Genomic DNA, 22,751 nt, shown 5'->3' with positions numbered 1-22,751 from the left:
CCAAGACGATCTGCATTATAGGCAGAGAGATAACAGTGAAACTATGATCACAATAGTCAACATTTCTTCTACATTCTCTAATTGTGTTAACTTCTTATAAATGAAATAATACTGAAGTTTAATAATTCATCAGCTTGCTGGGGATCCCTGGGACCCCCTCAAGGACCCCCGATGGTCCCCGGACCCCATGTTGAGGACCACTGACTTAAACCACTTATTTCCACTGTGGTCCTTGATAGAAAACAATAAATTGACATACAACACATGAATACACTACTACTACAAACACTACACAGAGGCCTGCTATAATATTAAGGTTTTGTGTCACATATGAAGATTGTGAAGCACATTAGAAAGATAAAACACATGAAGTTCTGATTTCAGGTTTTATTTTTATTGTTTTATCTTTTGACAACATTTGCTCAAATATTACAGATCTGCATATGGATTTTTTTTAGTTTGAACTTAAAACACTTTATATAATATAAACATGAAGAGCATCCTAAAAACAGTTACTGCCTGACCAGGAAAGATATTCAAAATTACAGCACATAATATTCCAAAATGCTTTGACCATACATCACTCAAATAGCCTTCTAAAGAAGCTTTTCTTGGCAGGGGTCATCTTTATTATGGGAGGGGTCTTCCTATGCATCATTTTCATGGGCGTGCGCTTCAGAGGCAGCACCTGTCGGGGTGGGGTCATTTCCTGACAGGGCAGACCTCCATGGTCCTGGCAGAAGTACTTGCTGTTGCCCTCAGAGAGCCTCACCAGCAGGGTCTCAGACAGCTCCATGCACTGGGCGTGGACCCAGTGGCCTCCCTCCCCCCTGGAGCAGAAGATCATGGCTGGCCGGTGGAGCTCGGTGGAGTAGTAAGGCTCCCATGTGTTGGGGTCCACCTGGCAGCCCAGGCAGCATTTGACCCAGTAGCCTGTTTGGGACTCATCCTCCTCATCCTCCTCATTGTAAGCGTCCTCCTCTCCATCGCTGCTGTCCTCCAGCTCATGGGGCTCACGGCCAAAGTACAGCTCCTCAGAGTCCTCCAGTGGAGTCGAGTCCTCATAGTCTGTCGACTCTTGGCTGCAGCTCTGGGTTCCTTCCTCCCCCTTGCCTTCCTCCTCCATCTGGAAGCACACCTGATAGAAGTAATGCACATCCGGTTGGGCTGACCTTCCCTCAGATGGAACCCCTATTAGGGCACTTCCCTCGCCCAAGTTGCCGCCAAACCAGGTGCGGCTATGATTGATATCTGCGGTCCACTTTGGCGGTTCTAAGGACTCAATGTGGATCCCTTTGTCATCCAGGACCACTGTGCTACATTCCATCCTCTTCTGGGAGTCTGACTGATACCCTCCTAAGATAATGTATCTGTGAGTGGGACCTGTTCGGGAGATGATAGCACTGGAGATGGACATACCGGTGTCTAGGACCTCACAGGAGAGCATGGGGCTGCCCTGCAGAAGATCGACACGCAAGCGAAAGAGTCGAGGGGGGCGGGAGTCTGAGGAGAGTGAGTGACCTCCCAGGAAGTAGACACAGTCTTCTCTGGCAATGGCCAGATGGAAGGACTGACCATCACTGATCTCAGGTAAGGTGTGAGCAGAGCAACAGCCAAAGTCCAAGTCAATCAGGAACACCTGAGGAGGACAGTCTACAACGCTGTTCCAGCTCTCTGTGGTGCGCTCTCCTGCAGGCATGTAGGACCTACCCCCAAACAACACACCGGCCCTCTTTCCCCGGCTGTGAACCATACTGATTGTGTGGCCGTATCGGGCCCCCGGCACTTCTCCTACCAGCTCTTTCTCCTGGCAGCGCAAGGTCAATTTGCGATTGCAGCCACGGCTGTCCAGGGTCAGCAGGTACAGGCTCGACGAGATCTCGTTATTTGGGGTGCGGCCACCATGGATGAGATAGCTCTCTGGGTACCCGTCATGGGGGTCGAGGCGGCCAACAGCAGGGCAACGCAATGGAGGGAGGTAGGACGAGTCGTTAGAGAAGGAGATGGCCCTCAACTTCAGCTCGCCATGTTTTAGCCGAACCCCAAATACTCCTGTTGGGCAGGAGCGCTTGGGCCAGCCTTTCTGGCCAAACAGAAGAACCTCTCCATCCAGCTGTAGCAGGGAGCACCCAGGCTGCAGAAGAGCTGCACAGTTCACTGGAGTTACTGGTTGCAGGGTCATTTTCTGGCAGGTGCCTGCGTCAAAACAGCACACAAACAGAATGGCGTCAGTCAGCTGTTGCTTGTTTTGGTGCAAGGATTACTTCCTGTTTATTAACAACTGAAAGATCAGTATCAATCATACTATGTACTGTAGGTTAGATAATGCCTGAACAAGGGCCTGCAATCAGTCAACATCTCCACAAGTCATTTTAGTTTAGTGAACGATGGTATACATCACACACATAAAAGTTTAGATAATAATACAGGAACGATTTAATTTTAAGCCAATGGTATTCAGTGTTCAGAGAGCATTTATTAATATTACAAATAATATTGTTAATAGTAGTGCTGTGTCGCTTGATTCCTAAAGTAAAACATCAGCCACCAAAAAAAGTACTTTTGTTAGGTCCATTGTGTTATTATTTCCATGACTGCAAGACAGGTCGTATTTATGACAGTATTTATGAAGTAGGAGCTTACAAGGTGCACTTGAAAGCAGCATGAGATACCAACAAACATTTTCTGGAGCAGTCAGGGACTTCCTGGCAATATAGACTGTCTGTGACAGTACTCAGCATGATTTTCCAGGAATATGGGTACATTTTCTGTTTCATTAGCCTAAGGACCATTATGAAACAAATTGGTAAATTTGCAGCAATGGCACAGTGTTGAGATCATGAATTAGGGTTTTGGTTCTCTGGATTCTATCTTTGAAATCAATTTGTGCATCTTCACAAATGCTGAATAGATTTTCCAAGCTTATGAGAATGCCACTGGAAATCTCCTTTAGAATTAGCATTAAATTCTAGAATTTGTTAGCCAGGGCCATCTGTTCTGCCACCATAATACTATAAATGATCCGTATAACAATATTTAGATTGTCATAATATTAGCTGTAATAACAACAATGTTAACACTGCTGTGGTCAATATAATCTAAGGACTCAATGCAATACAAACACTCTTTTCCTATGTTTGACAGCCAATGGGATGGCTGTGCATAAGCTTAATAGGTTGAGGTGAGAGTAACAGAAAATTAATTTGTCAGCCTGACAACTGCTATTACTTCAATTAATTTAGAATCATATTTTTTTTTAGCATTGCTTACCTTATGGCCAGGGGCAGGATGCAGAGCTTCAACTCACTTTAATGGGAATCTGAATGAATCAGAACGATGAACCTAAAGGGCTCTTTATGCAGCGTAACTTTGACAAAGGCAGTGAGTGACAGAGTTTGTGAAGCTTCGTTGACTCAGAAACACTTCCAGTGCTTGAGGTTAACAGTCTGTGACTGCCGCTCACTGCCAGGTGTGCTGCCTAGATGCAGTTAGTGAGTTACTTCAGTGATAATATCACTGAATAAGCTGCAACAAACAAGGCACAACAGGCTATTGAGAGTGTCTTGTCTACTGAAGAATTCTACTTGTATGATACCTTAAGAAATTCAAAACTGTTTAGATAATTTTTTCCAGTAGTCATGAGGAACTATTGGTCAGACCTATTTTATTGTTCTATCTAAAAGAAATAATTGACATCGCTCTCTCTTTTACCACGGCACTATTGCTAGAGCACCGAGGACCTCAAGAAGCAAATTCAGGTCATTCAGTTAGGGATGAGATGCTTCACTTCTGTGTACCTATCAAAATAATTTTCTCCAATTCATTTAAGTTCTTTATTGAGCAGTGGTTAATATTTTAAATTATACTGCAAGCCTTCACAGTCAAGAAAAACCCTCCAAAAACAGCTCACAAACAGAATGCTGTCAGGTGCTGTTGCTTGAATGTTGAATGCACAAGACTACATTTTAAATGACCAAATATTCTAAGGTAATTTAAAATGGAAATATTTTTCCCAATTGCTCAACCTTATCAATCCAACCCTAATTCCCAGCAGCACACCTTTGTTGAAGTGATAGCATCCAAAAATACACCCCCCACCAAAGATTTCTAAATGAAATTCCAACGATTAAAAAGTAATAAAATATACAGAAATGTCAGACAATTAAAAAATAAATTGCTATTGCTGAATAGCTCCAAGGACGTGCCTTAATCTAAACAATGAACATGGAGGACAACATGACCTATACTGCGGAGGAAATGCATGTTGACGACCCACTAAGGTGGTTTGAATTAGTCCATTCTCCATCAACAATTCAAAACATGAAAAAACAAATTCCACTTCAAGCCAAAATTGTTTCTATTTGCTGAAATGTCTCCATTATGGACCTCACAAAGATGAAAAATTGTTTATTCACCAGGTCTAAAGCTCAAAACTCAAACAATTTTACTAAAACTGACTGAGGGGCCTAATCAAACATTTTGTTGTTAAAAATACAAGAGGAACCCTTCCTCCACTCATCTGTAACAAATAAAGGGAGGTGATCCACTTCTAATGTAAAAACCAAAATATTTATTCAAGCACTGGTGCTTGAGAAGAGTCCATTCAAAATGTGTTGCCGAAAGTGTGCATATGTTGTATAAGCATATTTACTATTCCGCGGCTTATGTACACATTTTCAGCTTTGCGACTGTTAGCTTTAATAAATAGCTTCCTTTTTTGCATTAGAAGTTGCTCCCCTCCCCTTATTTTTCTAGTATTTTGCCTTCTCAGGATCCCTCCTCCACACACTTCATGACTGTACTTATTTTTGGCATCTAAAATGATCTGATGCTTACCCTTTAAACACTGTCAGAGACTGCTCTTGCAGGTTACTGGCAAAGCTCCCACACACCTTAACGAATGTGTCTATTAGGCGTAGCCTGTAAAACACACACATATGGATCCAGGGCCTCATTGGACAAATCACAGTAATACCTACTAAACCAAGAGCTTAAGAGTCAACACTATCCCTTTCAGTGAACACTTTGACATTCTCCCTGAGAGCCGAGTGACGTGCCATACTGCGTGCAGTCAGTGGAGCTGTGAGTCATGATCCCTCACAGTACACTGCACCTAATGCACGACTAATAGATTATGCCGTTTTATGAGCAAAGGGTGAAAGAGAGGGGCAAAATATAATTCTTACAGAATGATGAATTCATTTTAATTATGCCTAAGCCTGAAATTCCTTTATATAGGCCTCAGTTTTAAAGCTTTAGCCCCGGTGCAGGTAGCGAGCCTATTGTTTAAGTGACACACACACATGCTTAAGCACCTAGAGAAATACTGAGCTGGAAGCAGATGTCTACCCACTCATTAGCATAATGTTTTTGTGCATTGAGTGGCTGAGAGAAAACGCATGGAGTGTGCAAAACAAAGGCTGAAACCACAAGTGCCTGGAAGACCGTTACAGCTTGAAAACACAAAACAGCAGAGCACCTGTGTCTAAACTGATGCTTAGAGGGCGGAGTGGAGGAGAAAAGAATTTATCCTTGTTGCTAGAGAGGATATAATGCATGAGTTCCTAACAGTGGGATATGCAGAATGGAAATGTTTTTTTGTTTTTTTTTTGGCATGAGTTGAGAAATATTAGATCCAAATAAACATTCCATTCAGCCCCGGAAAAATAAACCTGCATAGTCACCTCAAGGCAACAACACAAAGCACTGTTGAAAGTACTGCCTGCTATGAAGCTGCAGCTGGGATGGCGCAGAGCGTGAGTAGGAGGCACAGCAGTGCGCGGCAGACCCCAGGCCATGCAGGGATTTGTACATAATTGATAGAACAAAGTAATTAGAATCTACGGTAGCACCTGTTTCTGTCCTTTGTAATGTATCACTACCTGACTGTTCGTACCCTGAAGCAGGGTTTTGACGGATGACGCGGTGACAGCTCTGATGTTCTGACGATCACCGTGCAGCAGTGTTTATCACTATTTAATGTTACGGTAATTGTTCCCCTTGTGGTGATTGGAACTGAGTGCCAGTGGGGTAATTCCACCTCACTCCGGCTAATATTGCTGCAGTACTGTACTTATCATCGCGTGACAAGTGACCCGTAATGCCGCAGCTCAACTTTTACACTCAGTATCATCGTTTCAAGGCTACAACGCTCCTTTATTTCGTTCCGCACTGTCCCTTCCATCCTCATTTCCCAATCCTTCAATCTTCTGTTATCCTGTTATCCTTCCCATTGCTCTCTTTTCTATTTTCCCTGCTTCACTAAATGTGTTTCTCCTCCGCTGTCCTTTCTCTGTGTAGGTGAGCACAGACTAAGGTTTGCTTGCCTTGGTAAGTGGCAGAATGCCAGGGGTGAAGAGTGGCTCAGATACCCTGGCACAACACCAGATGCCGGTGGAAGCCCTGGAGTCTCTCTGCAGCTCCTGTGAGCCGTCCTCTGACCAGATCCAGGCCTGCTTCATTCACTTGTCTTCGGGTCAGCATCACAGGTCGCAGGTTGTGACTGTAATATGTTGAACAGGCGACCTACAGGCATCTTTTAAGCTGATAAGCAGAGAGTTGCCTGTACCCTGTCTTTCCCTTTCTACCAACAGGGGGATGTTGGGAGTAGACACACAACTGTGGCCCCACAACTTAACTCCTTCCCAGGGGAGATGCAGAGATCAAGATCGAGTACATAGAGGAGGAACAGAGCGGTCAGCGTGGCGAGGGAGAGAGATCTGACACCAGAAAGACAGCTCGGTGGCTGCATCTTGCCTGCTGATCAGAAGGGGGTCAACGGCTTGTGGATCTTTTGCTCTATCCTGCGAGCTTGATGGACTGTCCCGAGGCTTCGAGAGAGAAAACCTCCACAACTGTTTTCAATCACACTGAAGGCCCTCCCTCTTCTCTTCCACCAGTCCCACTGCTTCACCCCTTTCTCTCTGTCTGCCTCCTCTAGTTTATCTCCGCCATCCTCCCTATTTCACTGATTCTCGATTTTCTTTAAGCAAATGGCTGGATTGTTTCAGCAGAGGGGAGTTTACTTCAGATGTGTACATTGAAGCATGAACAGGACCTCAGGCAATGCCAGCTATTGATTTTAGCATGATTCTGATTAGAGGGCTCCCTGTTGCAATCGATACAATACATCAGTGAACTGCACAGTGAAACTGATGGTCTCGGATAGGATCCCATATTTGGCTTCTAATTAATCATGTTGTTGATTATTTTGAAGATTAAAAAGCAGTTGAGTGAGCACAAGATCCCTCAACATAAAAAACAGTTCAGCGTAAGAGGCTCTCAACTGTCCAAACACATCGGACACTGGATGTAACAACTGCAGTCAATAACCGCACTTGATCATCATGATTGAATTTTATGGGCTGCTAGACACTGTTGTAAGTCTATGATAAGATTATGATGAAAGATATTCCTCTCGCACAGCTCTCCTGCACGGAGTGTCTTATTATCTTATTGTAATGAACGATAGTGCTGCTGATGTGATAGCTGGCAGCTGTGGGAATGAATGCTGCTTTCCATCAGCCACAACGCTGAAGGCAGAACTGTAGGTCCTCTGCACCCACTATTATTTACAGTATATAGACCTAATGTAGTTGTTATTTAATAAGCTAATAATTCAAATGTGATTCAGGTGACATTCTGTATTTGTATGATGTGATACTGATAAAAGGCCATTGCGCAATGCAGTTTTAACAGTGTTTTTGTGTGATTTCCTCAAGGGAGGGGTTGATTGTCATGAAGTGTAATAGGTATTGAATACTGGAATTAAAACACTGTTGATTTGTTCATCCGGTATGAGAAACGGCCCTTACAGATGCTTTCGACAAGTAGTAGCATCAACTTCACTTGAATGACTCCAATTTAAATATATTGAAAAGACGTGTTGATTGCCTAGATTTTGATATAGGCACAGTTAGTGTGCCTTTCTTTTTAAGTTTCTATGGTTTTGCCAATGAAAGAATCTATCAGCCCAATCTTGTCTATTGTTTTCTGTAGATGGATAGCTACCCCTTCGTTGGTGACTTCAGTCAGTGTGGAGGAGGATGCCACCACTGATCCAGACAACACTAGTTTTTCTTTGCTCACTCTTTCTAAACTTTTTCCTCTAACTCAGAATTCAGATTGGCACATTATGGAAGGTTTTCCTTTAGAAGAGTATAGTAATGGCATTCTTGTTATCTGAAAATAAGGCTGTTTAATTGTGCGTATGGATCTTCATTAATATCACTTTATCCTAATCTTTTCTGATTATGCTGGAATTAGAGAGGTAGAATTTTGCCATGCAGTATTGATATGAGGCTTTGAGATGACTACAATGCTATTTCACGGAGAATGGTTCCTTTAATCGCTTCTTTGACAGTAAATTACATTCACTGAGTTCTCACATTTTGTCCGGAAAGAGTGGAAAACTCAATAAAAGTAAAATATGTCTTAATCCAAGTATGAAGCTAACATATGAAGCAGCCCCTCACTGAGCATGTGAAAGGCATTTATGGGTCCACCGTTCATTTAATAGGATTTAGATAATATTATGTGCATATTATTTCTGTGATTAAGGAAGTCATTTCCTTTGCTTTAAATAGTCGACATTTCCATTTTTATGCATCTTCAACACATGTAAATTGCCTGGCTGTCCTGCTATTAGTGTTGAGGGTACAGCTCTCATGTTTTTTAATGCATTCACCTCTCAATACACCTCCGTCAACAAGGCTTTAACTCTAACCTTGATCGTTGCCTGAACAGCCCAGCAAGTGTTCTCATTGTTTGTGTGTGTGTGTGTGTGTGTGTGTGTGTGTGTGTGTGTGTGTGTTGTGCACATGGACAAGTTCCCTGTAAGGTAGACCAGCTCCATTCACAGCATCGGTGTGATCTGATGTAGGCTGTTATAAACAGTGGAGTGGAAGACAAGCCATGGGGAGTGTTGGAGACCGTCTTTGTGGTCTCTGCCAGACAGTATAAAAATGATTTGGCTGTTGTCTCCCTGCTGCCACTCAGAGATGCTGACATAATGAAATAGCTCACTGTGAACTCCCACCTTGATTAGCATGCGTAATTATGAATATGCTGCGGTGAGCGTAAAATCAGACTGAAAGGAGGCATTCTGGAAAGTGGCTGTGTCTCTTTGACACTGACCGGCCTGTAATTGCCTCTACCACGCAATCAATGACCGCTCAGCATTTGGCATCTGGATGAATCAGCCTGCCTGGACTATTTGGAGAGATTTAGGCCACCTTTTAACAGTAATGTTTTATATTAGTTGAAGTAGTTTAACCATTGCACACAGGCTACAGTGTAAGTACATCTATTTAAAGCTACAATATGCAACTTGAATTTGATTTGATGAATTTCTTTTTTCCAGAACAACCTGTGCATCAACCCATGTAGTTAATAGAAACATGGGCAGCACTTTACAATGCAAGCACAGGGAAGTCACAGCAACAACAACTATGGCAGAAAACGGTAAGAAACAAAAGAACAACAAATGTGCGGCAGACAAGACTTCAAAACATTGATTTTTTTTTTATTGTAGATTGTCTGTGTTCACCCTCTGCCTCTTCAATGTCTGTGGTGGCTTTACGCATGCCGATACCTCAGCCTCAGGCTAGATGCTATTTCAAGGTAGACAGCTCATCAAGCTGAAGGGATGCTAACAATACACTTCATGCTTCAAGGCCAAAAGTTGCATATTGTAGCTTTAAGCTTATCATGACATGATGTCCATCCATCCATCCATCCATCCATTTTGTAGCTGCTTATCCAGGTCAGTGTTGAGGTAGCAGGACAAAAAACAGAACAACCTGGTTGTCCTTTTCCCCTGCAACTTCCTCCAGCTTCCCCTGCTGGATCACCAGGTACTTGCAGCTGGGAGATGTAGTCCCTCCAGCATGTCCTGGGTCTTCTCCCAGTAGGATGTACCTGGCACACCTCCAAAAGGAGGCACCTTAACAGTTGCTTGCCGAGCTCCTCAGCCTGTCACAGAGAGTGAGGCAAGCCATCCTGCGGAGAAACTTCATTTTGGCTGCAGTCACATTCATTGAGTCACTACCAAAAGTTTGTGACCATAGGTGAAGGTTGGAATGAAGATTGACTGATAAATCAAGAGCAATTGCTTTGTGGCTCAGCTCTCTATTTACCACCATAACCAGCGGTCAATCCCCTGATCCCATTTACCCTCACTTGTGAAAAAAACTCAGAGATACCTGAACTCCACTTGGGGAAGCTGCTCACCCCTCACCTGGGATAGGCCATGTTTTTGCGGGAGAGAACCATGGCCTCAGACTTGGAAGTGCTGACCCCCATCTTGACTCAGCCGCAAACCATTCCAGTGAAGGATACCCCAGACTGTTCCTTCCACATTCCGACAATGTCCCCAGTCAAGGTCAGAGTTTACCTGCCCCTGCTGAGAACAGCCTGGGCGATGTCCCTCCCCTCCTGAGTCGCTGAATAGTTTTCCAGACTCTCTTTGAGGCTGCCTGAAAGTCATTCTCCATGCCCTCTCCAAACTCCTCCCATACCCGGGCTGTGGCTTCTGCAACCACAGCAGTTGCAGTCTTTTTGACCTGCTGGTTCTTGGGTGGCTGCCATGACAGGCACTCACCACCTTTTGGCCACAGGTCCTAGAAGCTGCTTCCATGACAGAGGTTTTGAACAGGATCCATTCTGACTCCATGTCCCCAACGTCCTCCTGGATACAGGAAAAGTTTGTTTGGAGGTGAGAGTTGAAATCATTCCAGACACAGTCTTCCACCAGGTGTAAACCAGTAAATCCTCACTTTCATGTTTACCCTAATCCTTGAACATGGTGCTTGTTATGGATAATCTGTGGCTAGGACATAAATCCAATAACAACTAACCGCACAGGCTCAGATTAGGGAGGCCATTCCTCCCAATCATTCCCCTCCAGGTTTCCCAGTCAATGTGAGTGTTAATATCTCCTGGTGGCACTAAGTAGTCATAAGTGGAGCCTTCTCCAGCACCCCTTCGTACCCAAGAAGGCTGTGTACTCTGAACTGCTGTTAGATGTATTCTCGCAAACAACAGTGAGAGTTTTCCTCGCTACAACTCGTAGTTGCATTGAGGCGACCGTCTCATCCATAGGACAAACTCCAACTGGGCAGCAGCCAGCCGGCGTCTCGTGAGTATCCTCTTACCTGCTTGGAGCCAGCTTCCATTTTGAAGATCCATATCGCCAAGGTCTGTTCTGCCCCTGGCCTGTACCTTGTGGGTGGTAAGCCCACAAAGCAGAGGCCCTGTGCTGGTTCTCTCACCTGAGACCAATTTGCCCTGGGTGTCCCTACCTGGAGCACCAAGCTCCCAACAACATAACTCCCAGGGTCAGTGAGGCTCACAACCCCCCCCCACCCCACAACCAATAATATTTTTATTCTATGAGGGTCTTTCACATCATGTTGGAAAGTACATTTTTATTTAAAAGAAAAAAGTTTTACTTTGTGTTTCAATCTCAGGCTTTTGATGGAAATGTGTATTAGCAACGGATCACTGCACTGATCAAATGGCCACCGATTATGGCCACTGATCGTTATTGGCCAATAGATGTTCTCAATAGGTCTTTGGTGATTGGCTGATCACTGTTTCAACTGCCCGATCACATTATATGCCTACATTCATTATTTATGCCATTTGACAGTAATTGAATACTGAAATGAATGGGCCCTCCTTTCTTTAAGTGGCCTCACTGTTTTTAATTTTTGAACTGCCAGGAGCGCAGCACAAAGGAAGACTTTCATTTCACTCCATTCTGAACTGAGCGTTTTGATAATGTTTGATAAGTGTTTAATCCATTTACTATTTTCAACTTTTAATAAACATTGATAGCTGGTATGTATTACTTTCAGACATTGTATTATGCATTTCATAGCCTATATGACACATTATACCTGTGTTGATTTATTTACAAATGGCAATATCATGCAGCTATAAGAGCAATCTGTTGAACACAATACTGAATTGAAAGTGTACTGCTTATACTCGCTGATTTGTTAGTAGAAACAACCATTGAAAAACCACCACTCCCAACAGTTGTACCCTCAATAATAAAACGCAAAAAGAAGCCCTGAATAGACAAAAATAGTGGAGCATTGAGCTGGCTTTCTTTCTACTGGAGAAGTTAGTGATAAAACAATAAGTCTATCAAACTATCCAGAACATTGTGGCTGATGTCTGGTTTTCTAGTCTGAGCACAGTGCCAGAATTTATTAACACAGTTACCTGAACAGCTTCTAAGCTATCTAATCTAGTCTAACTAATTGGTATTAAACACACCCTTGTGGTAGAAATATTGGTAGTATAAATCTGCACACTTCCATTTATCTAATAAAGGTAAAGGCCACCTTTAAGCATAACCCTGGGTGAAACAACAGTTTCAACAAATTGAATATCCGGTAGTCACTTAATAAATATTTGCCTTGTCACTTTTTAGTCAACAAGTTTAGTTATTATTGTGCATAGTTAGTTTATGGAGCCCGGGAGTGGCCATCGGGAGAAAAATAATTTATGTCGCGGCCACGATTTACTGTAACGTGCGCACGATATGCAATTTTGAGCGTTTATTATTATTATTTTTTCGTGTGCACAAAGTACAATTCGTTCCCTCGATCTGGTTAAAATGAACCCTCGTTTTGTTTTTTTCGTGCGCACGGGATACAATTTGTTCCCTCGATTTCCTCTTTACGTGCGCACAAATTGCCAAAACGTGCCCTCAAAATAGTGATATCGTGCTCTCGATATATAATACATGTGCTTTTCACAAGCTTATAAAGAGTCAGTGCACATATTGGTGATTATGTTTAAATGTGGCGCTGTCCTGGGTGTGTTGCAGCCACCTGATTGTGTTTACATGGCCTGAAGGTTAAGTGGCTAAATATGTTGCAATATTTGGGGGATATGCCTCAGTGTAAACAGACAATGGATATTAACATACCAAATCCTTACTAGGCCTATCTGCAATACCTAAAAGGTACCTTTTAAGTTGCATTTTTCCTAAACTGCACAGTTTAACGAAATCGAGGGAACGAATTGTATCTCGTGCGCACGAATGGACTAAAATGTGCGCACGTTACACGTACATGTTATCAGAATTTTCACTGACAAAAGTGCGCGGTAGCCAAAGCCCACAAATTGGGTTTCAACTTGTTTGCTAGCAGCAACTAATTGCTTTTCCCTTTGTGCTGTCCACTAACCCACCCATGCATTGTTTTACTTCCCTGTCCTCTGGGTTCAGCCTCTTTCCTGTGTTCTCCCTTCCCACAGTGTCACTTTCACAGTCATAGTAATTAGCGGTTTAATTAAGATCAACATCGGCTCTGTGACTGCCAAACCAAGGAGGAGGAAGGGTTAGCAGGCAAGCAGGAGGAAGAGAGTGTCAATATTTAATGGTGTTCATGCTTTTAAATTGATTTAAATTCCTTTTTATGAACACGGGAATACATAATCATATACCCTCGCCTGTCTTTGACAGTTGCCTTCTGCTCTCCTTTCAGTCTGCTCTGTCTGGGTCTTTGCGATTGTCCTGATGTTTTTGTCTGGCTGCTGTTATCAGGAGCGTTTTTGTGGTTTTTGTGGTGCGCTGTATTTGACCCCCCTTTCTCTCGTGTCTGTTATCTGCCTTTGGATTCCATTAGCACAGTGACAGAGAGGTGATTACAGCCAGCCCAGGTCTTTTAATACAGATTAGACGTCATCTGTGATGCCTTTCATATGCCTGCCATCGCACCATCCCTCAACTTATTGTCTGGGGCCCTTTTCCTGGAGCTGTTGATATGGTCTGCTGTATGCTCCTGTAATGGTATCTGTATTCTGTGCACTTTGCCACGGTGAATATCAGTATTTGACACAACTAATAAGGCCTTTCATTTTGATGGAATTCTTTTTCAGTTCAGACACACTGGCTGAAGCCTGTGTTTTCTCTTAGTGAGAGAGTGCTGTTTGCTTGTGCTGTGGGTGGAGCTGAGAGACAGATTGTGTCAAACAAAAGTGCTGTGTTTGGCAGGCCCTGCCAGCACTTTGTGCCACTTTCCATTCCGAAAGGTTACCAAAGTTACTGCTTGTAATGTCCACGGGTTGAGAATTTGAGAAGGTAAAATAATTACTTTGCAAAATTATCATTTCCATGCATGATTTCCTAGTGATACAATTCAATTACATTGACAAGCAGCCCTTTCAGAACAACTGGAGCCTGATTTTAATTGAACAGCGAGTCAGCTCTCATTTCCCCTAATTTGATTGTCACACTCCTGAATTGCGTTTGATGATCACACAAAACAAAGCCAATGAGATAATCATTTGCAGTGTAATTCTGTACTTATTTTAATCTTCAGGAATACAACAGATTTGCCATGCAGGTAAGAGAGGCTGTCATTCTGAGAACAATTTGCCCTCTGTATATGTCACTCTACTGTGTTGGTAGTGTTGGAGGTGGAAGAGGATGCACAGGCCTGGGAGCAGAGACACAGAGACAGACAAGACAGGATAGACAAGAGGGCCTAGTAAAGAAGGCTTATGATGAGTATGAAAATGGGGAGGACTTGCCAAGTGGTGGCCATTTTATAGAAAGTGGGTTTCAGTAAGATTTTAAGAAAATGTGTAACTTGCCATGTCTTCTTCTATGTCTTCTTTACCTTGTAGAATGAAAGTGAATGAGGTTGTGTCTTTTAGTCTGGATGGAGACTTTGACACAAGCATCCCAAAGACCTGCACCAGCTGGCGAGTCGGGCGGCCAGTATGGATGGGTGACGGGTTCTGGGACATGTCGCTTCTTCCCCACATTCACGACACAGCTAACAACACTTAAGGAGCCTGGCAACCACAAAACTTGTGATGATGTGATGGTGATAATATCCATTGTCTAAACTACCTCTAAAATAATTTAACCTGGCTTGTCCCTAAAAGGACAGAATTTGACTCATTTGAAACATTTTGTCTGACTTACTTTTGCCAAGTACGATGAGTAAATATTGTTAAGACCATTCCTTCATCTGGTGCTTTTTACTGATGAGTTTTTTTTTATAGTCATGGCTGTTTATATCAGTGGAGCTTGTTGCAAAGATCGTGAACAGCACAATGAAATGTCGGTGCTTTGCTGAGTGTTCTCTCCCAGGATGATCTTGGCTTATGTTCACATAATCACAGAGGGCAACACATTAAAATGGGAGGCTTGACTTACCAGGGTTCATTAAGGAATAAGGAATTACCAAAAATCAAAGCTGATTTATCATGTTCATCATCTCATACATTCCAAAACCACATTATGAGCAGTCTTGCATAATTTTATTTGGTTTGAGGATGAAAAGAGAGCACCCCTTTAATGAGTTTGAATTTATGCTTGGATGTTATCACAATATACTGAATACTTGTGCTGATTACAGCTTGAAATGTGCACAGATGTAACCACTGAGGGTCTGCTTTCTGATGCATGTATTGCATGCAGCCGTAAACTACCGAGGTACTCACAACACCTAAAAAGAATCTTGGAAAAATTCATTCTTTCAGACTGCTGCTGTATCACAACTGCAATACTAATGAAGGATAAAAAAAACAAAAAACAATATTCCCTCCCCCATACCCGACGGATACGGTTGGGAAAATAATGATCTCAAATTGAGAAGTTGGATTATATTCTAAGTGTTAGAGTAGTATTTTTTTTTTAAGAATTAAAATCAAAACAAAGCATGACAACCAAATATGAACATGAACTTATGAACTGCTTTTTCTAGCAGAATCTTGTAGGGGAATCATTTATAGATATGGGGGAATCAGTGCAGGCAGGGACTGGTGTAGATGTTTGAGTGAGAGTGAAATGTCCCTTTAATAACCGCAGATTAGATATCTGTGTGTGTGTGTTTGTGTGTGCAAAAGGGGGGGAGGGGACACTACTGTCAGCTTTTCAGTGTGTGTACCCCACCGGGTGAACACGCAGCACTGTAATTAATTTCATGTCGCTACAGCCTGTGTCTCAGTGTGCTTTTTCACTGAAACAAACAGCTTAGAAAAGGCTTTGGGGTAGGCTGGAAACCTGAGAGGTGAAGGCAAATATTACCTGTAACCTAATTAAATGCAGGCTACATTTGTGTGTTGTGCATCTTTTATGATATGACTTTTAATGTAATGACTTCTTTTTTTTTAGCACTGTTTAGATTGAGAATACTTCCTACTGTTTTGTTCCCTTGCCTTATATTGTGAGGGTTCTCTTCTCTGTGTCATGAGTTTTATGTTTCAATCTTTGATGCTGTTGTCTTGTGTCCCACTACCAGCCTCTGAGTGTGTGTGTGTGTGTGTGTGTGTGTTGTGGCGAGGCGAAGAGGGACTGTGAGGGAAATAAAGTGAATGTTTGTACTAGATAGAGAGAGAAACTAAGTGTGCGTGACAGGAGTTGGCAAGAGTTCATACTGCAGAAAATCGGAACACATTTTCCAGCACGCATGTTGGTTTACTTTACTCTAAAACATTAAGAAGAATGTGTTCACATATGCCTACTCAGTCTGAAGCAATGCATATTTAATGTCTGTTCCTGTCACCTCAAATTTAATTGGTGGCTGGCACAGTGGAGCAAGACCAAAAGGACAAGACCTTTTCAGGGTTATGTTCAACTTTCACAGTAGATACTCACAGTAAAAAAAAAAACATCTAACAACAATGAAACACATTTCCTCAGCCATATTCTGTACTGCATGTTTTATGATTCAGTATGTTCTCTATATACAGTATAAGTCATATTCAAACAGCTGCATTGAACAAAAAGACTTGCCTCGCAACCTTTGCATATTTGACATCATTAATTTACACTTGGTATGAATGCTGTGTTTGTTTTTTGTCTGTTTTAATTTAAAACTGTAGATTTTGTTGAGAAAGATGGCACTGATTTTTGATTTAACTTAAAAAATGTTCTGATCTGAAATTTGATTAAGCCCAGTGTTGTGTTGCTATGCATCAGTGTGCTCCTGTTTTTCTTTGTATGTGTGAGAAAGTGATTCTATATAGATAAATAGACTTTGGTGCTTCAGGGGACCTGCAGATGGAACAGGCTCATTCTCTCCCCAGGTGGTGCTGCTGCATGTGGTGGGAGAGGAGTAAGGGGCATGACCACAGCCTTTCAGTTGGTGTCTACCCCACCAGGAGAGATGGGGATAGAGATAGAAGGGCAACCCCGACCCCAACCTGGCCCCATTGCTGTACACAGGTGCACTTTTAGTGGGGCACCAACAGTAACATCCAGGTGTTAATGCTGAGAGAGAGCGAATCAAACAGAGGAGAGACACAGGGCCTCAGTCTGGGCCAGCTGTACATGGTTTAGCACACTTTGTCCCTTTGCTGCATTGCCATTCCAAACCAGATTTGCTCAATGTGCCAAGAATATATATTTGTGACTAGACATTTGTCCTGCTGGATCAGTGCCAGATAAAAAGGCCCTAGACACATACAGATTCATCTTTAAAAAGAAGGAAAACTAGTACAGTAATAAACAAGATCCAAACAAACATCAAATATATACATGTTTAAATGGTTGTGCTTGGACAGTACAAGGATGTAAGGCAATAGAGATATAAACAGATATACACTATGAAATATACACATGACAATATAGTGATTTACAGTCTGGCTTTGGGTGTGAGCATACTGTACTTCCACACTGTAGGCTGAAACTGCTGGAACTTTTTTTCTAAACACTCCCTGAATTTAAGAACTAGGTCCAAATTTCCTGCGGCGACTCCACTGAGAAACACTGCCCCTTGGCTTATCACCATAGTTACCATTTTTACCACCCTGATTCAACAAGCAAGAGGGCCATTTAGCCAGCTAAGCTGAAAGTCCTGCCAACCAGACTGCAGTTTGACTATACTTTGAAATTCTGCAGGCAACTTTTTTGTGAGGACATTCACTGCAAAATCACCGTTAGTGTGGCCAGATGGCTGATTGATGCGATTCAAGGCAATCGGTAAGATATTGTTCTTATGGCGAGTGGTGTTAGTCGTGACTGGCCTAAACCTTTTCACTGAGAAGAGTCCACAGAATAGGTGACTGTGCTATCTGACTGGTGTTATGCCAGACCTGGATGGATGACAGTAATTTGTAATTTGACCATTGTACCATTGCATGCAGATGCAAACCAGAGTGATGGATGATTTACTGTAATTCACCTTCCCTTTACTGTTATATACCTATAATCCTATCCCAGATCCTTTATTAATGTCTTAAACACAAAAACAAACAAGTACAGATTCTGTACAGTCCCATATTGCATTCATGGTAATGACACATAGAGCTAATTCATTAGCAGTTTACTTAGCAGCTTTCTGGCTCCCTGGTTCCTCAGCTGCCTTCTATGAAGAATAGAGTAGCATCAGTAACGACCGCACCGTGGTAAAAAGACAAAGCGTGAATTTTAAGGTGTCACACTAAATTGAGGTTCAAAAAATAATCAAGAAGCTATTTTTTATTAAGTATAGTGCCCATATCATACAGCAGCAGCCACATTTTTATTAGAACAGCTCTTTTTGTTCTCCAGACCGATCGAAGAGCCCGCTGCTCGATAGCGAAATCTGTAAATACACCTCTCATGTACTGTAGTCCCTTTTGTCCCCCCTAAGCAACAATATTTATTGATATGAACGATCATCTCCCAAGATATTGTGTGATATGTAAAGTGATAACAGAGATCACAAGAATTATCCTCGGGGAATTTTCTTTTCAAGAGTTATCCCGATGCCAAATGAAAGAACAGGCTGTTTTGTGCAGAGACATGCAAACAGCACTGTGGAATACGCAGCCAAGGTTCATAGCATATCATATCATTTGTAATACTCTTGCTGAGAAAGTTTTCTCCTGGCCCATTTAAGATAGGGATAAAAAATTGGTACCATTAATATTTTATTATTTTGCCCTTGCCCAATATGTCTCCATGAACTGCCTGCACCCACAGTATAATCAGTGAAGGTAGTGGGAGTTTGTTTCCCTCTGGCAGAAAGGAATATAACTCTCCTCCTGTGGGTGTCACTGTTAGCACATCTGTGGCGCTGAGGCTCAACCAACGCTGCACTGATGAGAGTTATGGTGGCGGCTGGACAGAGACCGCCAAATTTCTGCAACGCTAGGACCCACACGCATCCATATGTACACCCTGGACACACATACATGCATTGCACATGTGTGTGCGTACATGCATATACACTCACAGCAGTAGAAAATGAGGAAGAGAGCAGCAAGCTCTGCAGTCCTTGTGTGAGAGTGTGTGAAGGCGGAACTTCGGTTATCTTATGACTTGTTAGACATACAGAGGAATACAACCAAGCAATCGGTCTAAAATAGCTGCAAATAGTAAGTACATTTCACAGTTTTGAAGACAGAGAGACGAGAAACCCGGCTGGTGCAAGTCAGCCTTACGTTATTGCCATATAATAGACCTTTCAGGCCTGTGATGTCATTCAGAGCTTTAGACAAATGGACTGTGGGAGCTGTGATTTACGAATGTGTCCTTTTACTCTTGATTATTTATGTGAAAATGCTATCTTTGTGTGATTTGATTTCCTCTCCACGAGCTCTCCCTCAAAACACATTTATATCTCTGGTACCGCAGCTAAGGCTGCTCTGATTTACGCTGCATGATGCGGTAATAAAAACGTATGATAGTAAGGCATTATGCGTGTGGAGAGAGAGAGAGAGGAAAGAGACTAGTACATGGCTCAGTGTGCGGGCTCTAGAGCTATATTTTTCTGAGTTACCCCCCATCCCTGTGTGGCAGACAGTCACCTTGCCAATACCCAGGATGGCACCACCTGTCAGGGCTTGCCTCGGGCCCCAGACAGAGCCCTCTCTGGTCCAGACTGGATTTTGTGGAGGATCAATGGGATTTAGAGGGACAAACAGACTGCTACTGTATACTTCCATGTATGCTGTGGAAAACTCAATTTGGTTGTGCTGCTCCTCATCTCTGCTTCACCTGCCTGAATCTCTGACGAGGATGGGACTGGAGGGAGACTGTAGAACAGCAGCAAAGAGAGAGAGAGAGAGAGAGAGAGGGTATTTCAAGTTCACGCTAAAGTCTGCAGTGATTTTATTCAGCACATTCCAGGTGCTAAAAACATAACTGTTTCTTGCTCTACTAGATGATTTATAAGGAAAGGTAGAATTTAAATGAGACATGAATTTATTTGAGTTCTGTTGCAGCTTGCATCATGTTCCAAGTAATGATCCCGACACTTGCATATGAAACGTAAGATGAGGTCACAACCGTAGGAGTTTTGACAACAGTTATTGCAATGGCATGCGACACAGTCTTTTCTTTACATTGTGCAGCCAGCTGCACATGGCTTCATTTTCTTTACCAGTACACAGGATCTGATGTAACTTTCCCTTGTGCTATAGTGGGATAACACCAGTGTAGAAACCTAGATTGGATGTTAGAGGAAAAGGGTGAGAGCAGGCATGCCACTGAGGTTATAACTGGGCAACTCCCATTACAGAATTGAATTAGACCGACAACACCTCCAGAAGGCTACAGGCAACAGTTAGTTGTCCCAGAAAAACCCACTGCCACTAAACAGAGCTATAATCACCTATGCTACCTACTGTATACCTGCACAGACTCACACCTAGTTCACAACATCACCCAATTATTTCAAACTTTGCTATTCATCTAAACAGCAGGAGGTGATGGCTGCATCTGCTGGCGAATAATATCATTAGAGACGTTTCAGACATTAAAAAAATTGCTTTACATAACAATAAGTTAAATCTCTTTTTAAATGAAACCATTGTCAGGTCAATGTGCTTCTCCCCAGTTGTGTTTGTTCGGCATTTTAAATACACCACATTTGTGACATTTCAAAGTGGATTTTTTTTCCCCGTTTGCCCTTATTGATTTTCAATTCTTCTCCATCACTCCAAGTCATTTATACACCTGTCATACAGAAGGAGTTGGAGTGACATGAAAATGGCTGTGTTCCTGCCCCTTAATATCAGAAATAACCTATTGCAACACAAAGCAGCATGGGATCCACAAAAATCAGTGATTCAGCATAGTCTCCTCCACCCAGGGAGACGGTCTGCTGTGACACTGTTGTATGTTTTTCTCACAAGGGGGCTGACTTGTCAGCCTTAATCGCTGGCCTTTCTCTCCAGTGGCTCTTCTCGGTCTCAGGGCAATCAACACTTGTTCAGTCAGGAGAAAATGAGGAGCGAGGGATCTTTAATGTGATGGTGAAGGCCCTCTAGGTTCCCTCATCCCTCTCTTCCCTGGGAGGCCCCATGGAGACACAATACAAGGCGCAATGTGAGGAAATGTATGGTCTGTGGTGGAGGTCAACCACTCTTGTCATTTTTAATAACCGTATGGGTATCTTGAAGTTACAATATTTATGAAGCCTGTATCTGTTGCAGACAGGATATAAAATGCAATGAATGCTATTTTATTTCCTCTGGACTAATTAGTGGTGGAGTCATGGCTATTAGTGTGACCCCAGTGAGTTTCCAGGCCTGGGCAGTGTGCTGAGGACAAAAGGAAATTGTGAAGTGCATGGCTACTTGCATAATGGCCCCCTTCTAAGCCCTGCTCAGCGTAGACCTCCATGATGGCCTGTGGAGAAAGTGAAAAAAAGTAATTTTGTGTTGGGTTTACGGTTGGAGTGTAAGGGCTGAGCGATATGTATCACCAGAGGAACATTTTGTGCTTTGAAACCTCACGGCTGCTGTAGCAGACAGGAAATGAGACAGGGATTTTCATTTCCCTGTTGCTATCTCCACTCACAAACTAAATAAGGACCCCTTTGCCACGGGGCCTCGATTACATCTACCTACTATTCACAGTGCAATAGGAAGACGGCAGTTCTGTAATCAGGAATGTAATCTACATCATGAATTTCATATTCATGTGTAAAAAGGGTGGCTGGTCACTAAATTTGCAGTGGAACTTAACAAATTGACCACCAACCGATAATCTTATTCAAAGTTCTTTTTATGAGAGGTGAGCAGTGCTTAGTAACCCATGACAAGGGGAATTGGAGCATAAACATATGTTTATTACAAATAACAAATAAAAGCCAATGCCTTGGAATTGTTAAAACTCAAACAGGATAAAAGATAAAAGTCTGTAAAATGTTCAAAGCAAACCACAGCAACCCAAAACATATATGCAAATAAATTAACAAAACACTCCAAGCCACAGCATGACACCTGGTTAATGCTAAAAAGCAACAGGGTCAAGAGCTTTAGGGAAAAAGGACTGGTAGATAATTGATTTCACTTTCTGGCCAGTCGTGTGGTACTGGTGGGATGTGAGAAGGATGGAGTGATTGACACTTTTGTAAGCTGTGAAGATGCATGCTGAATGATGGATAGATGTCATCAGTGAAGGAACAAGCAAAGCTGTCTGATTTTATCACCTTATAATGCTGTGGTAGCTGGCAGAGGGGCAAACTGCAAGCCTCTCCAAGTAATTTCCAGCGTTCTCTGTTTGCTCCTCTTGTGCTTTCTATTTTCTTTTGTATATCAATGCATATGTATTCTCTCTGTTTTCTCCATCCACCACTCTTCATTTCTCTTAGCGGTTGCTCATACCAGCAATTCAAGCGTCTATTATTATATTATGCAGGGTTGTCCTTTACATTAAAACCTGAGCCTGTAATATGCTGTGTGCTGTTATTTAATATTTACTCCTCCTCCATGTCCCTTACATTTTGTTGGGTTTTCCTTCCAGCCTCTCTTTATAACTCCAGAATTTCTCTCCCAAGACGCCTCCC

The 22,751-nt window shown here is 42.6% G+C and overlaps 1 protein-coding gene across 1 annotated transcript; it reads right to left on the bottom strand.

Annotated features, from left to right (window-relative positions):
* Nucleotides 1-580: 580 nt before the first annotated feature.
* Nucleotides 581-3,371, bottom strand: rag2 (recombination activating gene 2). Its single transcript, XM_071523390.1, has 2 exons — nucleotides 3,271-3,371; nucleotides 581-2,196 (listed from the first exon to the last, which is right to left on the bottom strand). Exon 2 carries the CDS (start codon nucleotides 2,180-2,182, stop codon nucleotides 581-583), a length of 1,602 nt encoding a protein of 533 aa, XP_071379491.1. The 5' UTR covers nucleotides 2,183-2,196; nucleotides 3,271-3,371.
* Nucleotides 3,372-22,751: the final 19,380 nt, after the last annotated feature.

The sequence above is a fragment of the Centroberyx affinis genome, unplaced genomic scaffold, assembly GCF_046629955.1.
Source record: "Centroberyx affinis isolate AG114_WGS23_722 - 3 ecotype Tasmania unplaced genomic scaffold, CSIRO-AGI_Caff_v1 ptg001087l_1, whole genome shotgun sequence".
Classification (NCBI taxonomy): Eukaryota; Metazoa; Chordata; class Actinopteri; order Beryciformes; family Berycidae; genus Centroberyx; species Centroberyx affinis.
This window is presented reverse-complemented; position numbering and strand designations above follow the sequence as displayed.